This window comes from Eublepharis macularius, chromosome 12 (assembly GCF_028583425.1).
Source record: "Eublepharis macularius isolate TG4126 chromosome 12, MPM_Emac_v1.0, whole genome shotgun sequence".
Taxonomy (NCBI): Eukaryota; Metazoa; Chordata; class Lepidosauria; order Squamata; family Eublepharidae; genus Eublepharis; species Eublepharis macularius.
In genome coordinates this window covers 20,709,665-20,726,896 of record NC_072801.1, presented here as the reverse complement: position 1 = coordinate 20,726,896, position 17,232 = coordinate 20,709,665, and the positions used below count along the sequence as shown (strand labels likewise).

General features: G+C 44.8%; 1 protein-coding gene across 13 annotated transcripts in view; it reads right to left on the bottom strand.

Annotated features, from left to right (window-relative positions):
* EEF2K (eukaryotic elongation factor 2 kinase) overlaps window positions 1-17,232 on the bottom strand; it is a 37,746-nt gene that overhangs the window by 14,642 nt on the left and 5,872 nt on the right. For 2 of the 13 annotated variants that reach the window (XM_054992548.1, XM_054992551.1), the window contains exons 1-12: window positions 16,769-16,891; window positions 15,892-16,086; window positions 15,166-15,283; window positions 13,036-13,345; window positions 9,870-9,970; window positions 6,418-6,478; window positions 6,170-6,207; window positions 4,961-5,132; window positions 4,292-4,441; window positions 3,402-3,534; window positions 2,515-2,642; window positions 1,383-1,584 (exon numbers count right to left, since the gene is read on the bottom strand). In XM_054992548.1, coding sequence (XP_054848523.1) covers window positions 1,383-1,584; window positions 2,515-2,642; window positions 3,402-3,534; window positions 4,292-4,441; window positions 4,961-5,132; window positions 6,170-6,207; window positions 6,418-6,478; window positions 9,870-9,970; window positions 13,036-13,281 — 1,231 coding nt within the window. In that variant the 5' untranslated portion in view covers window positions 13,282-13,345; window positions 15,166-15,283; window positions 15,892-16,086; window positions 16,769-16,891. Of the gene's footprint in view, window positions 1-1,382; window positions 1,585-2,514; window positions 2,643-3,401; window positions 3,535-4,291; window positions 4,442-4,960; window positions 5,133-6,169; window positions 6,208-6,417; window positions 6,479-9,869; window positions 9,971-11,852; window positions 11,904-13,035; window positions 13,359-15,165; window positions 15,284-15,886; window positions 16,087-16,768; window positions 16,893-17,232 lie in introns of those variants that run through there. The other 11 variants (XM_054992541.1, XM_054992540.1, XM_054992538.1 and 8 more) reach the window with 11 other exon arrangements.

Genomic DNA, 17,232 nt, shown 5'->3' with positions numbered 1-17,232 from the left:
TTGCTCCTCCTGGATCAGTCTGCAGCCTTTGACACAGTAGACTATGCCATCCTGTTGACGTGCTTAGAAACATAAGTGGGCATCAAAAGATGTGCCCAGGACTAGTTTAAATCGTTTTTCATGGAAGGGACTCAAAGGGTTGCCGTCGGAGATCAGCTATCTCCAGAATGGGAACTAACTCCATTTCCTCCTGGATAAAATGGTTGATTTTGAGAGTGGACTCTACAGCATTATAAGAACCTCCCCAAACTGCACCCTCCTCAGACTCCACCCCCAAATCTCCAGGAATTTCTCACTCCAGAGTTGGCAATCCTGTGGATGTGTCAACTCCCTCACTTCTTGCATACGGCCCCAGGCCTGCGTTGGGGAGAAGCTGGGAGGGAGGGCAAACACTTAATCCCAGGTTGCATCCTACTGGCTAGTTACAGGAGGGAGTTCACTCTCGAAACATCACTTGTAAGAGGCAACCCTGTGCCTCCATTACATCATCTTCAAGATCCTTGTACCTAAGTCAACATTTAACAGCAACACTAAATTGAACCTGTGGATTTTTTAAAAACCTTAAACAGACAAATGCTTCTCAAAAGCACTGTTATCAAAGTATGTAAGAGCCTATACCATAAGCCACGGAGAGTGTTTCCCCAACCTTATTGAGCTTTTGGGTACTACTGGAGTTTTGTGAGAGCACTACCATAAAATGGCTGCAATGGGTGGCATAGCCAAACACAAAATGGCTACCATGGGGGTACAGCCAATCACAAAACACTTGGGAGATTCCAAGCCAAACTACAATGGAGGTGGCTGTTTCCAAATGGGTGTTCCTTGCAGATACAAAAGTGGTAATTCTGAGACTCTTCCGAAGCTTCAGCGTGGTAAAAGATAACCAGGATTTGTTCTTAGCTAAGGAAGAAGCAAGTGCTAGGAAACACTTGGGCAGCTGCCACAGCACTCCGAGTCACCACATTGGGTACCGCTGCACTAAGCTCCATCTATCAGTTACTGTTGCTTGATCTGTACCAGCAACATGCCATTTCAAAGCCCACGGTATCCAAGCCATAAATGAAGTAATAAAGTTGCTTCTGAAAACTGGAATGTAGAGTTTTATTAAACTGCCCAGGCCCACAAATATCTCACACCAGCTTTGTAGCCATTTTTTTTTACCAGCTTTGTAGCCATTGAGCTAGTTAACATAATCACAGCCTCCTGCTCACAACACATCGGAGTAGATCAGCCTTGAGGGGGGGAGAGGCAGGAAGAGAGGAAAGAGGCGGTACTGAGAAGACTGAAGAGCTCCCACCTCAAGGTGACTTTATGGGAGAACAAAAACACAGGCTGTTGTACTGGCCAGGCCAGGATATAACATAGAATAAAAAAGCACTTACGAAGCATGTCAATTTTCTGACTGTGGGGCGTTGCTGAAGAAGGAGATGAGGGTAACGAATCGAAAGCCACATCACTCATACTTTCGTCTCCAGAGTTTTCAGACAAACGGAAAAGCAGAGGAGGGCGGCTGCCTGAGATTGTTCTCACTCGAGCACTGCCGCATTTCTCTTCCGTGCCTCGCACGACTGTCCGTGCTGATTCCTTGGGAAGACAATATTGGGGGACCCCAGTTTTAATGTGTGTGAACATTTTCTAGGTAGTTGGGGGGGGCATGGATTTTTAATTGTATTTATGGTTTTTATCATTTTAAAAAAATGTACTCTGCCTTGTAGTCCACCTTTCTATGAGAAAGGTGGACTACAAATGAAGTAAATAAATAAATTTGTGGGAGGAGTTTGCTCTGACTTCAACCCTTTCCCATTCTTTTAACAGTGGCTGATTCCGCACATGCTGGATAATGCACTTCCAATCCCCTTTATAGATCATTTTTTGTGTGCAGAACAAAAAATCCACCTCAAACGATTGATAAAGTGCATTGAAAGTGCATTATCCAACATGTGTGGAATCAGCCAGGATGAAGTAGATCCTGGACAATCACTGTCGGCTCTCAAAAGCATGACAGATTCTGGCCTGTAACTCCTCCAAATCCATCACCCTCTCTCAGCTACCCAAAAGCCCTCTTCCCTCCTTTCTCCCTTGCTGCCCCTTATCCCTGGAACTGCCTCATGCATCAGATCCCCAGACACGTGCCTTGGTATACATTACAGCTGGAACTCCAAGGCACAATGCCATCCAAGCTGTGGCATTTAACTTCTGCACATATACAAACATTGTGACTTAAGTTTTCTTCTGCTCTCCCCACATACACTTATAATGTTTTAAAGATCAGTTCACAGACCCTGAAGCAGTAACTTTGGCATGGCCCCATTGTGTGGGTTTTGTTATCTGCACAGCAGCCAGCCCTTGGCTATTACATATAAGTGATTATTAATCATATTCGGTGTTTCTGCCATCCAGTTCAGTGTTTTCCCCCCTCTAGAGGTTTGCAATTTCATAAAACCCATAAACTATTGCCCCCCCAAAAAAGGCCAAAGTCTTGCTGTTCAAGGAATCTTGCAGGAAAACACTTACAAGGAGCTTATTACTTCGATACAAAGCATCGTTCTCTTTGGCGGAGAGATCAAAAGGCATGAGGCCCATGCTTTTGCAGATCTTGTTGCATGAATGAGAGTGGAAGAACAAGGCCATTCCCCGAACACCTAGGGATATTAAAAGACACCTTGTGGAGAAATCATTTCAATATGCAAAGCCCTAAATCCTCTGCAGGGAACTGCGCATGCTTTATCATCCCCGTTGTGGCTCTCGGAACGTCCCTAGTCTCTAAAATGCTGCATTCCTGATGTTTATGTAGCATTATGAAACATCTTTACAAAGAGTCATTCTGATGTGCACACAAAGAAATGGCTATGATGGCTACTGCTCCCAAAGATGCAATATTGAGCTTTTATCCCATGCTAGGTTTTGGTAACAAATTTGATGCATGCAGCAATGGAAGAATAATTATTTAGCGAGTACATTTCTACCCTGCCTTTCCAGCTAGGAACTTATGGTAATATGCATCACTTTCCCTTTTCCTATATTATCTTCACAACAATCCTTTGAGTTAGGTTAGGCAGACAGAGAGAGACAGACAGAGGCTGGCCTAAGGTCACCCAGTGAGCTTCTACAGAATGAGGACTTGAACCCAAGTCTCCTGTAGCCAAGTCCAACCACTACACCACATTGGCCCTCAAAAGTGAATGGCAGGGAAAGGATTTAGCACTCCCTGACTGCCTGCCCCTTCGCTGACGAAAACTATTCCCTCCCCAAAGGCAGTTTGCAACACAAAACGTAGCATCAAAGCTCTGTTATGCCACAGCTGCAATGTGACGTGATGTCTCTCCTCTGAGTCAGTCTCAGATCTATCAGCCCTTTCTCAATGAACCATCAGGGCCACAAAACATCAGGCTGGTTTTTACCTAGGTTGCCATCTCCGAAGTCTGTGCCGCTCTCCGTGTGGATCTGAGGGTCCGTGTAGAGGTCTCCGACACCTTGGATGTCAACGATGATCAGTTGGTGCCCAGATCGTTCGAATGTGAAGTGGCTAAAAGCCTGGGTGGGGGGAATCATCAGCTAAAGGTCAGCTGTCCTCATTGCACTTCAGTCACCACCACAAGACAGGAGCGGCACTTGAGGATGCCACATACGTGACCTAGCTCTCCACGTGGGCACAAGTCCGCCCCCATGAGAAGGTGGGATCTACTGGCTCAAATTAACTCATTCTCCTTGGGAGCTGTTTCCCACACAAAAGGGTATCACACAGCACCATGTTAGCAGCAGGTAACCTCTCGGATGGATTCAAGACACTTTCTACAAGACATCTGTGAAGCAAACTTTGGTTGATGTAAGCAACACACCCTGGTTTGACTGCACAAACCCTTCTTGCTTCTCTCGCTTCTCCAACCATGGAGGACATCTTTTCTATAATGCTGTCTCCGTGGCTATTTGTGGGGGGACACCAGTCAACAAACTATGGTTTGTGTATCCAAACATTGCAACCAATCAGTTAGTGTGCACTGTAATTAAAAAATCAGCTGTAAACTGATCACCAAAAAGGCTAAGAAAGAAGTGATGAGACAGGCATCTTGTGGCAAGGAGTTCCAAAGACTGGAGGTGACCAGTGAGAAAATCCCTGAACTGCACAGGCTCACTGATTATTTATTTATTTATTTATTTATTTCAATTTATATACCGCCCATCCCCAGGGGCTCTGGGCGGTATATATATTCAGGTGCAGGCAGCAGAGGCCAATCTTAAGTGGCAGGTAGGTTCAAGTGGAGCTGCAAACTTGTGCCCAAGGAAGCCTTACCTGTGGGGTGAGGCGAATGTTGTCGTCTCGTACAAACCCTGAGTTTGAGTTGTATTTGATGTATTTGCCCTCGATGTAATGCTCCAGGTGAAACAGGGGTTTGCCTGGCCGGTTCTTCATTTCGATAATGCAGGTCTGGACTATGTCCACCTGGGGAAGAAAGTGAGACATTTTTGACAAATGGCACAGCCCGATCAAACACAACGGGGAGCGGGTTAGACAAACTCCTGCCAAGCAAAGTCTCTTGATAAAAGCAAACAGTTTTAAGGAGCGGTTTCTTTAAACAGGTGCAGAATGAGCATGGACCCGCAAGCCATTTTGGCAGGATGATACAGCACGCTGAATTCACTTGCAAACAACTCAGGTTTCTGTTTATAAGGGTAGGCAAAAAGGGGGCAATTGTTTCTCCAGCACTACGGGCTACATTCTACTCTTGGGATCCAGTCTGCCAAAAATATCACCCGTGCAAGCTGAAATTCATGGGAGCTGCACAACTGCACAGATCAGCTCTTATCCATCTCACTGGCTGAGGTCCTCTTCTGAAGCCCTGCTTTAAAAGAGTATAATAGCTCAGTTTCACCAGAGTGGCTTTTAAAACTCTCCGGACAGATTCAGTCTCCCCCGGGGAATGTTTTCTCTCACTTCTGCTTGCTGGCTTGAGCAAGGTACCTGTTTGGGCGGCTTATGTCGGTTGTACTCTTCCCCCCACAGCTTTGCCTCCATCTGGAGCCGCACGTCCTCAAAATAGACGTCCCTGTTGACCGTCTCAATGTACCGCTTGGCCACATAGTTAAAGGCACCTTTCCAGTTCTGTGTGTGCAAAAAATTGGACAGCTTTTTCCTGCAACGAGAGAGAAATCACACGGAAATAGACATGATGCAGAAACCAGGCGCTGTACTTGGGAAGACCAGAGGTGCAGCATTAATGGTGCTCGGTCACACCTTTGCTGCTACCAAGCTGTGTCACCACTCACCATACTGTAGCTTTTTCTTGCTGCTGGGAGCAAAGCTAGCCCAGCCCAGTAGGCTGATCAGGTAAAGACTGGTGGATTTTGCAAATCAACCTGGAAACTGGGTAATGGAGTGAGGTAGGGAGTGATTCTAGCACAAATATATATAAATATATAAAATGCCATTACATGCAGAGATATAGGAGACTGACAGTTCTTTCCTACGGCCATGATCCACTCAGAAGGTCTCTTGCACAGTGCCCAATGGTAAAAGCATATCCGGTAATCGATTGTTACATGTACTGGGGCTGGGAAGGTGCAGCAGGCCGTTTCTTAGTAGCACATGTGCCTGTGGGAATGCTCACATTTGTCACATTATGATGACCTTACAGGGATTGCACAACCAAGGCTACTTCCATGCCAGAATCTCATGGTGTATTTAAACACCACCACGCCTATTTCTTTTGTAACACCCATTTCTTTTGTAAAACTATACCTGTTGGATGAGGCCCAAGTTCATCTAATCCAGCATTCTGTTTCTCCCCCAGTACAAGCAATATTGCTAACATGCCTACCTACAAGGGAGGAAGGCAGCAACTGGCATTCAAAGGTACACTGCCTCTGAACCTGGAGGTTCCATTTAGCCATCATGACTGCCAGCTGTTGATAGACCTTCTACAAACCTGTAGAATCTCCTTTAAAAGCCATCTAAGCTAGCAGCCATCAGCACGTTCTGTGGCAATGAATTCTGAATATGAAGAGAGTACAGAGAGAAGAAATAATTTGTACCATTACTTCTCAGATTTCTTCTTCCTCCCCAATGTGCAAGGTGTCATGCTGTGTGAAAACAGACGGAGCTTTCGGCTTAAAAGGATCCCCTGCCCCACAACAACCTAAAACCAAGCAACCCTACAAGAAATTCACTTACGTCCGGAAGCATTCCCGCATTGCACCACGGCCAAAAGGCTAGAAAAGAAACAGAAATATAATGAACTTCCAAGAAGCTTGACTGATGTTGGGGGGAAAAAAATCTGCACTTCCTCCATGTTTTGTGGAAATAAATTCTCCCAGATGCATGCAACTTTCCCACAATGCAATGAACTCTCTGCAGAGCTTCAAAAAACAACTCATGGCAGAGCTACGTGTTATTAGGAAAACACCAGACTCTCCGCTCACCTGCGAAGCCATTTTGATCAGAACCTCATCCTCGACCCACTCCCCAGTAACAGCGTTGTACCTGCCAAACGAAAAGTACATGCCCAATGGTTTAGCGGCACAAGGGAATTCATTTCACAGATCATGGCTCTTGAACGAGGATGGATTCAGGGGAATACATTAACTGCTTAAGCAGAGTCATTAGGTCTCTGAGGGGTTGCTGTGGGTTGCCAAAGCTACTTGCCAACGTCCATCTCGATTCCTCCCAAGTTAAACGAGCTAGTTTCCCTCCCCACTCCATCCTTTCCCAAGCAGGTGTGGTCTGAACACTCTTGCTCAACCCAGCTCGAGTTAATCGGTCTGGATCTTTCCCCCCCTATTTGTACCATGCTGAGGACTGGACTGAGCCCTACACCCAACCATCTGGGGATGCCCTCTACTGCTTTCAGTGGGATGTGCACCAAAATGTAGACACCGCCCACTGCTTTCAGTAGGATGCACATCCCACCCTTGAAGAAATCAGCAGAGGGAGGGATGGGGGACACACTTCTGGGCAGTAGTATATGTGAAAGAGATCTTGAGGTAAGAGTGGACTGTAAACTAAATATGAGCAGTCAGTGTGATGCGGTGGCAAAAAAGGCCAATTCAATTCTGGGTTGTATCAAAGGGGCCATAGCGTCAAAACCGCAGGAGGTCATAGCCCCTCCCTATCCTGCCTTGGACAGGCCACACCTGAAGTATTGTGTGCTGTTCTGGAGGCCTCGCTTCAAAAAGGATGTGGACAAAATCGAGAGGGTGCAGAGGAGAGCGACGAGGATGATCAGGGGTCTGGAGACTGAGCCCTACGAGGAAAGGCTGAGAGCCTTGGGAATGTTTAGTTTGGAGAAGAGGAGATTGAGGGGGGACATGACTGCTCTCTTTAAGTATTTGAAAGGCTGTCATTTGGAGGAGGGCAGGGAGCTGTTCCAGTTGGCAGCAGAGGGTAGGACCCGAAACAATGGGCTTAAATTACATGCACAAAGGTACCGGCTGGATATTAGGAAGAACTTTTTCACGGTCAGAGTAGTTCAAAAGTGGAATCAGCTGCCTAGGGAGGTGGTGAGCTCCCCCTCACTGACAGTTTTCAAGAAGAGGCTGGATGAATACTTGTCAGAGATGCTTTAGGCTGATCCTGCACTGGGCAGGGGGTTGGACTAGATGGCCTGTATGGCACCTTCCAACTCTATGATTCTATGGACAGTGGCCCTTTCCGGCAACATATGACCCCCTCTGCGGCATCCAGATATTTATTACACTGCTCTTGCTTTTCAAGTATCAGACCGAAGCAGCTTGTGAGATGGGTCACCGGAATATACAACCCCCCGCTATGGAGTGAGTGGCAGGGGACACCCTAACCTATGGCCATCAGCCCTGTTGGATGTTTTGCCATGGCGGCCGGCAGCCCTTGGATGATGTTTGGAGGCTTTCCTCTTTTTTTCTCTCTCAAATATCACAAACGCTGAACACACACTTCCTTTCTGTGTACACAGCACATAGGAGGGAGCAAAGGTCATGTCTGCACTTCAGGATCATACCCGAGCATTAGCGCTCAGCACGTACGCTGGAGAGTGAAAGGTTTACATTCTAGGCATACATAGTCCAGCACACACCAGAGGAAAAAAAAAGCTATTTTAAGAACGGCACAGTGTGTTACCAAGCAGCTACACTATTTATAGCTTCTAAATTAAAAAAAATATTTTAAGGCATGTTCTTCCTTATTGGGTTAGAGCACATGAATTCTGCAATAAGCACATTTATCACCACAGCCTAAATAATCAAAATGCAAATATTTCGAGAACCAACAATAGATGGATAGATGGAAGAGATAACAGAAGGGGAAAAATGGATGACATATGCTAGATAATAAGAATAAGCGAGGTTCAGAGAAAAGTGTGCCTACTCCTACCGCAACGTGTTTTTATGTGCAGCCACCCTTGAAGACTGTCCAGAAATGTTGAAGTGTAAAACACAGCAGAGAGGGTGCTACCTGGCATGAGTTACACAGATCATATCCTGCCAGGCTTAAAAGATCTTTCTCTCTGACCCATAAAGCATCTGGCCCATAGGCAATACTGGAAGTTAAATTTAGTACAAGTCGCTCAGAAATTTCAGAATGTCAGTTCTAAGCTCTCCCATGTTTCCCCTTAACTCTCAACTGCATAGCAATTCAGTCACCTCCAAACAACTAAGATACCCTTGCCTATGTCACACTGATGGCGTGGGAAACGTCGCAGCACCAAGTCCTTCCCAGGATACTGTGAGAGGTCATGGGGGAGAGACACTCTCTGCAGCTCCTCCCCTCATCAATTCCCTTGTCTCCACTTTCAGGAAGGAAGCTACTGGAGTGGGGAATGTGGGTCCTGCCCCTCAAGGCCTGAGGCTCCTCACTTTATACCAGCAATGCAAGAAGACAGCAGACTTCAGAGACTCTCATGACACTGATGTATGGTGAGAGAGAGGGGCCACACCAATAAGGCCCTGGTCCCCAGATCTGTTCAGGCCCACTATGACCTCAAAGCGAATTAGCCGCACTGTCAAATGCTCCAGCAGCAACATGATAATTATGCTTTTTCCAAAGCAAATCTCAGTTTGATGGGAAGCCAGACCCTTCCTTAGAAAACCTCTCGCTACTATTACTCTGCCTCTAGAGTGTCAGTCTAGGATCTGGGAGACATGGGTTTGAATCCCTACTCAGCCACGGAAGCTTGCCAAGTGACCTTGGGTTCACACATGCTCAGCCCAACCTACCTCAAAGGACTGTTGGGAGGGGGAAACAGAGGAAAGGAGAATGATATAAGCCAGGGGTCATTTCGTAGAAAAAGAGCGGCAGGAACTCATTAGCATAACTCATTAGCATATGCCACACCCCTTGCCATCACCGGAAGTGTGTCATTAGCATAACTGATTTGCATATGCCACACCCACTGACCTCACCTGTCCTGGCTGTTTTGGACCCAATCCTGGCCATTCAGGGCCGAAATTGGGCCCACAATGGCCAAAAGGGGCTAAAAATGGCTGAAAAGGGGCCCAAAATGGTCAGGATTGGGCTGCTGCTGAGCGGGAGAGTGATCCACCACACGTAAGAGGCCCAATCCTGGCCATTTTGGGACCAATCCTGGCTGTTTTAGGCCCAATCGTGGCCATTTTGGACCCAATCCAGGCCAAAATGGGCCCAAAAGGGCCAAAAATCAGGTGGGCAGGGCCACCTGACATGTGACTTTTTTGGAGAACTGCTGGAACTGCGTTCCTGAGCGTTTCCCTTCAAAATGAGCCCTGATATAAGCCACTCTGCGTTCCCATTGGGGACAAAGTGGGGTATAAATGAAGTAAATAAATCAGCAGATGTACCTGTTTTTTGCTTTAAAAAAATAAGTACCCATAAAGCCAGGGGAGTGCACCCAACACCAATATTGGATTCAGAAAGGGGTACAGACCTGTACCGGGTGGCATGTTCTGTTTCAATGTCCTCAAGATGAAATTCTGCCCAAGGGTCAGGCATGTGCTTTGCTTTCTCAATTGCATGTTTCCAAGCTTCCTGCAGAAGTAAAAAAAGCTACCAAGTTATTTAAAAAATGCCCACCCAGGCAACTAGCAATCATCCTGATGTATTTTTCATCCCACTTCTAAGAGCCAAACTAGATGTGACAGTGTTCACAGGTCCGATCCATAGATGTTTCCACCATTTTAAACAATTTTAAAATGCTGCAAGTACCCGTAGTGTGGCAGGTTTAGGTACTCCCTACCACTACCCTGTGCCTTTTCAAGGGCCAAAAAAGCCACAGGGGATTTTGGCTTAAGCCCTAAACTAGCTGACATGTTGTTTAGTCTTGAAAAAGTAACTGTGGATCAGAACTGTGGCTGGGAGGAAGTGATTTTTACCTATGCTCCAGTATCATTTCTCCTGACTGCAACTACCCCAGGTGGCTATGCCCTTAGAGAAGACTATTTCTTTGCTGGCAGATGGAGCAGGGAAGATACTTGGTGGCTTGAGTAAGAGAAATGGTGCAAATGGAAAGAATTACACCTCCCACTCCCTGTACTCCAACCCAACTAGCCCTCCCCTTTAATATAGCTGTATCTCAGGTCAGATTGCACTCTGGGGGATTGGATCACAGCTTTTCACCTTAACTTGGCCCTGTTTATCAGGTTCTCCTCCAGGGAATTTCATTATCTGCTGACTTCCCTTGTCTTCATCCTTATTTGGTAACCAGCCCTTTTCATGTACTTATATGAATTTCAAAGCACTATAAATCAAGCTGATGCATGCTCTTAATGCATTTATTTAGAAAGCCAATCCAAGCAACCGCAGCATTAAGAATGCGAAAAAGAAAACCTCTTTTAACATGTTAGCCCTAAATGCCAAAGCTGTCCCCATGCAGCCAAAGCAGATGTTAGTCTATAAGGGATACAGATGAATATTACAACTTCAGAGAAACTGCCATTTCTTTCAAGAAAAATGCTGTTGCTAGGGGAAAGCTTTCAACCCTGGCTTGGGCAAAAGAGAGAGAGAACAAAATCATTTTCTGGTGCTTGGTAAAATTTTGGGTTTTGGTGCTGAGATCATCTTTTTCCTGATTACTGAACAGCAGTGTTCATTAACGGCCATGAATTGTGACGGTTATATGGAACCTCCATGTTCCAAGGCAGCATAACACCACTGAATAACAGGGGGAGGCTGGGTCTCCATACCCTGTCTGTAGGTCTTTCCAAGACATCCAGGAACCAGCATGCTGATCTACTGGCTTGTTCACTTAGAAAAACTGTTTTTTCCGTGAATAGCTCTCACATAACTGAACAAAAGATCTTGCTGGGGAGGTGGGGTGGAGAGGAAGGACTGGTAGTACATGTCTTGATCACAGAATCAGCTCTATGTCTGGAAATGCTTCTATGTCAATTATGCAGGAAAGACCCACCATGCAACTAGTCAACCCCAACAAGACGTATTCTATTCTAAGCAGAGTAACACCCGTCTATGTCCATTGAAATGAATGGGCTTCACCATCGGGCATGACAAGCAACTCCTCTGCAGAGAGGCAGCATGGCTGATGTTTGTGGGAAAGGGTGTGCATATCTTTGTCTCCCAAGACTGCTCCAGAACCAGCATCACCCCCAGCTGACAAATTCCACGCAAATGGAAGCTTATGGGAACAGAGTGATGCACATTTCAAACTACCACATTCTCTGCATGGTTTCATGGATGTGTGGTGAGTGGAAAGGTTCCACCGCCACAAGCATGACATGATGGGGATGCGCAGTACTGGGCATGCGAGAATCAAACAATTGATACAAATCTGCATGGTGCTTTGCTGATTTTTGCTGTCTGAACTCTTCGGTTTAAATGTTGGGAATTAAAGTAATTTAAAAAAAAACCCTACGAGAATCTTTGAGAAACATCATTGCATTCAGTTTTGACCTACCCGGCTACGGTCAACCACACAGCCATGCTTAGCAAGTTGCGGCGTGCCATTCTAAAGGACATACATGAGAAACATTAAACAGAAGACATGTTTACACCAAAGCTAATGAACATTTGAACTAAAACATGTCAAAGCCACACAATGGGGACTTTTCAAAAATATCCACTCCCCTAATAATATTAAGAAAATCTAGTAGGTGATTAGTTTTAGACTCCCCCACCCCCACAATTTATAGAGTTTACAAGTTATTATCTACTCCACCAGAAGGTAGTGAAACTGTTAGCTGGAAAGGAGGGAAATTGGCCGGTGGAATGTTGATGCAAAGACACTTAAAGAATTATCATAAATACTGTACACAGGTGCAAAGATACTGTCTCAGCTCTTAAACTGAGAGAAAAAACTCTAGTCCCCGCTTAGGTCTTCACCGTCACCACTGAATTTCTGCCCAAAATTCCTGTCTTGCCAACCTTGTGTTTAAAACCGCCACCCAAATACAGATGGTTGAGGATTTTCTTAATATTTTATATAAAGAAGGCCCACAGTTGAATCACATTCTTCCAATACCCTACAATGCTTTAATTCTGCACTTAGCTTTACCAGGCAATATCTAATCCAGGATTTTTGCTAGCAGCCTTAATAAAATAAATGCATTTGTGCCTCAATAGCTATATTGGTGTGTCGATAAACCAGTGTTATCCATTGTATGTACAAATGGTGCACACTGCATGTATACAGTACATACACTGCACAGAATTCATGCGAAAACAAAAAATTGCCATCAAGAGTAGTTATGAAAACAGGAAGACTGAAACGGTACACAATGACAACGCACAGAAACAAAATAGGGGCAATTTGTCTACTCCCAATCATAAGTACATGGGAGGTCTGTGCTGTTCACTGCCATGAGTACAGTATGTGCCACAAATGCACAGCTCTGCTTTGAGTATCACGGGGTTTACCTCTGCAAACACCAGCCTGCATACCACAAGAACACAAGCAGAGTAAAGTCCAAAAATCAGTTTGAAGGTTCAGGTCAAATGAAGGGGCAGACCAGGTCCTAATACCACACACCGAAGCTGTAATTTTCATCTACACAAGGTATCAGAAATGAAGCAGGTTAAGGAAGCTTTGGCCTTGCCCTTCAAGCAAATCAGCTACAGCTTTACAAGAGACCAAGGCCTACCTTGAAGTGGAAAGAATTTCTAGGAGAAGAGCTGGAAGAAAATTGATCGTTTTTGACCAAATTGCTGTAGTAGTTGGTGACTTTGTCATTTGCAGTCTTGATCAAGACGGGGTCATCTGTTATAGGGCAGATGTAGTATGTATCTTCTTCCTCACTGTCGCCATCGTGGTAATTTCCAGGGGTCGGTTTTGTTACTTTGGCATTATCGAGGCATTCCATGTGGAAGATGAGGTCTTCGTCTGCCATGTTTGTGGGAGAGTTGCTTGGTACATGGGCCGGTTGAATCAGCCAGTATTACGAATGGAGGGACCTGGCAAACAGGACTGGATTAAAATGAGTTTCTTATTTAAAAGTCGGGGGGAGGGAGCGTGAATGCTAAAAGAAATCCCAGTTTAGCCATAGGTGACCACAGGCCAGTCAATGGCCGTTTCCACACTACTCACCTTCATCCGGAACGCTGCGGAACGTCGCGGAAAAAAAGGCGGAAGATAGCGTCTTCTCGCACAAGTTTTGCGCTATGTTGTGCAAAACTCGCGCGAGAAGATGCTATTTTCCGTGTTTTTTTGTTCCGGATGAAGGTGAGTAGTGTGGAAACGGCCCATCTTTCTTACCTATCTAACCTAGGTGTAAATAATGGAGAAGAATCATGTCTGTCAACTTGAGCTCACTGGCAAAAGGGTGAAATAAAAATAGAATAGACAGACCTACAGAACCAGATAACAGAACCAGATTTCCTGGCGATCTAATTTGGAATCTTCCACATGCCAACCCAGTAGCTCTAACACTGAGTGATGGCCTGTTGTTTTGAAATGCAGTTTATTTAGGTTAAGGATATTTGCAGTCAAATCCCCAGCAAGGCCACAAAGTTCACTGGGTGACTTTGGTAGAGTTTCACTCTCCTCTCAGCATTGCTTAATGTACAGGGTTGTTGTGAGGATAAAGTGTGTGTGGTGGGGGGAACCATGTATCTTGCCCTCCTCAGAAAAGCAGGATCTTAACAAACTCAAATAAGTAAATAAGAGATTATTTGTTACATTCTGCAAAACAGCTATTTTTTTAAATAAAAGATACTGTTTTTTAAATATATATATAATAAATATACCATCAAAACAATCTTTCCCTGTCATAAATCCATCCTCTTTTTTATCCCTATTTAAAGTAGAGGGTTGCAGAAAACGAGCAAGATATCTGAATACACACTGAAACAAAGCATAGGGTAAGGGAACATCATCCAAACAGATAAAGTAAGTTTTATATTATATTCCACAAACTTTTTAAAAATCAGACCCAATACTACTGTATTTCATGTCTGCATCTCATCTATTAAATGAGATCCCCCTTCCCTTTTTATTGCTGGATCAAACTGCCTTTTTGTCCAAGTTTCCATGCGTGGTGGAGTTACAGCTAATTTCTTAATACTGCTTTCCTTCTATTCTGGCCGTGCCTTCCTGGGAGACCAACAGTAGTCCTAACCGGGAGGGCAGGTCCAGGCATCACAACGCGTTGTATTTATCAAGCTTGTACTTGTGGTTTGCATCATCTGCTCCACCTTACTGTGAAGGAAGCAAGAACAACCAGAAGAGCTCTGTTTGCTCCCCCCACCCTGGCTTGCAAACTGCATATATCTTTTAAAAGGATATGGCATATAATCAAACAAATGTCCAGTGGCCTCTTAAAAACTAGCACATTTTATTTCAGCATAAACTTTTGTGGACTGACAATTCACTCTGTCAAATGCAGTGGGTTGAATTCCACAAAATCTTACTTACCTTGAGTAAATTTTTGTTAGAATTTCTGGTGCCAGTGGACTTCTGATTTATTTTTGCCCCCAGCAACTAGCATTTGCAGATATACCGCCCCTGGACTTGAAGCTTCCCTTTAGCTGCCATGCCTAACATCTTCCATGGATTTGTCTAATTCCATTTTTAAAGCCCCTTGTTCTAGCAGTAATCACTACATCCTGCAGCAGGGAATTCCACAAGTTATCTACACATTGGGAGGAGGACCTCCTGTGGGCAACTGTTGTTTCTATTTCATGGCTGAGCAAAACCCATAATCTACAAGGCACAGACTTCCTCAAGGCTACTCCATGCATTCAAATTTTTCAAGAAAAAAAGAAGGGAAATTGACCTTTCAGGAGCTCAATTTCTAGCAGAAAAGTCAAGTGCAAGCTTCTGTATCTAACAGAACACTTCTTCAGGCAGAAATGGGACACGGGGTCACACGTATTACCAGAGTTGTAAAAATCCTGTGGAAACAAAGGATCTCCTTTTATCACTGATACCAAGCACTGGCCAACTGTAAACACTTCTGATTTGGTACAATGAAATGTTTTGTGAAGTTAGCTAAAATTAGAGATGGTCTGACTGTAAATGGTTCTCTGGTGTCAAACATACACAGATTATTATTTCAACTAGACTAAAAAAATTCAAGTAAACAAAATATAGCATTGCTACAAATATACCAGGCAAGAAAGCAGTCCTGGTGAAAACAAAGTATGATATTTATTTACAATATTTCGCCACTATGCTCTGTGTTTAGATAAACATCTAAGGCAGTTTATGACAGGGTCATTAAATCCCATATCCATCAGAATAAAACACCAAATAAAAACAGGAGATCACATTCTGGGGATATCAATCTACACCGTAAAAACAAAGCAGAAAAACAAACAGTGCAGTAAAACAAATGAGAAGATTTTTAAAAAGGGAGATGTAGCTATGAAATTATCAAGTAAGCAAAGCTGTGAGAGACAAACACACAGTTCAGCAAAATATCTGCGAGAATAAAAGAAGGTTTTATCCAGGCATCTAAAACTTGGCACCAGGGGAGCCCTTTAGCTGCCACCCACCTCACCTCAGAGCGCGGCCTCTGTCAGAAAGATGTTAGCTAAGAGGTGGGTTCAAGGGAGCAAGTGGTCTTGACTCTTGAGAGAACCCTGTGATGTCACACTTCATTCTCATATGTGAATGACAACACCAGCACACATTCTGAAATTCTCACAACTGCTAGAGGATTGTCTGTAGTATTCCATGTATGTTCTTCTGAGGTCTTCAAAGTAAAAGAGGGATAAAACAAAACAACAATGATTCGGGTAGGCCAGTCTTAAGGTGTTATTTTATAGATTCTGTTCCTGATGCTAGGCCTGGCCTGGTAACTTGTGGAACTCACTGCCACAGGATGTAGTTATAGCGGCTGGAAACATACAAATCCCACCTCCTTCCTTTGTGCTTTATCACAGGCTGAGCAGCGCAACAAATACCCACTGAATGCCCAAGAGCTGAGGAGAATGCTGATTTAATCAGTTCTATTTTTAATATCTGCCTGAAGCTTCATTAATTCCTCTCCTTTACACGTACGTCAATGCACCACGGAGGCAGCCAAGAGAGATCCCAAGGCTCTCGGGGCTGTCCCCTAGAACCATGAACCATTTTGGCCAGCCGACATGCACTCCCCACATGTGCCAAGTCTGCCCTCTTGTTGTCCCATAGCTGAGGCAGGCTGCTCTGGAAATTTGGCACCTCCACAGTGGCCTACTTAACTTCTACAGAGGAGACAAACCCCAGCTCGAAACAAAAAAGGAACACTTAAAGCCTAAGAAATAACTGACAAAAAAGTAAATAAATTACTTGCGGTGGGGGGAGTGCAGTTGCAGGGAAGATCTGTTTGCTTATTTTTGTTTCCCACTCTAAAACCAAGAGAATACAAAGAGAGAGTTTTTGCATAGCCTTACCTGGGGAACGTTCTCCCTTGAACGGTAGACCCTGAATGTTTCCCCAGCTCCACAAGGCTTCCGAGCAAGGAAGATTCCAGTACACCACGTTCCTCTCCCAGCCCCAAAGCACAATGTTAACGTTGTGCTGTCAGCAGAACTGAAATGTTTCTGAAACACGTCCAGCTCCCACCCTTATCTCCTTGACAGGCAGGAGCCGTGCCGGGACTGGCAGAGAGCCGTTTACTGCCCTGAGAACTCCCTGTACTTTTCTCTAGGCTCATAACATCCACATGCAGGTGCCGACTAAACAGACTTCACAAACCCCAAGAATCCAACTCTGACATTAAGGAGTCTGGAGTGGGGCTTGTCCTCTGATGTGACAGTGTTCCCCTCCTTATGCCCCCCCCAAAAGACAGAGAAGGACCTATTGTTAAATCTTGAGATCATTTGCAATGCCCATCTGTCAAGATCTGGACCCATAT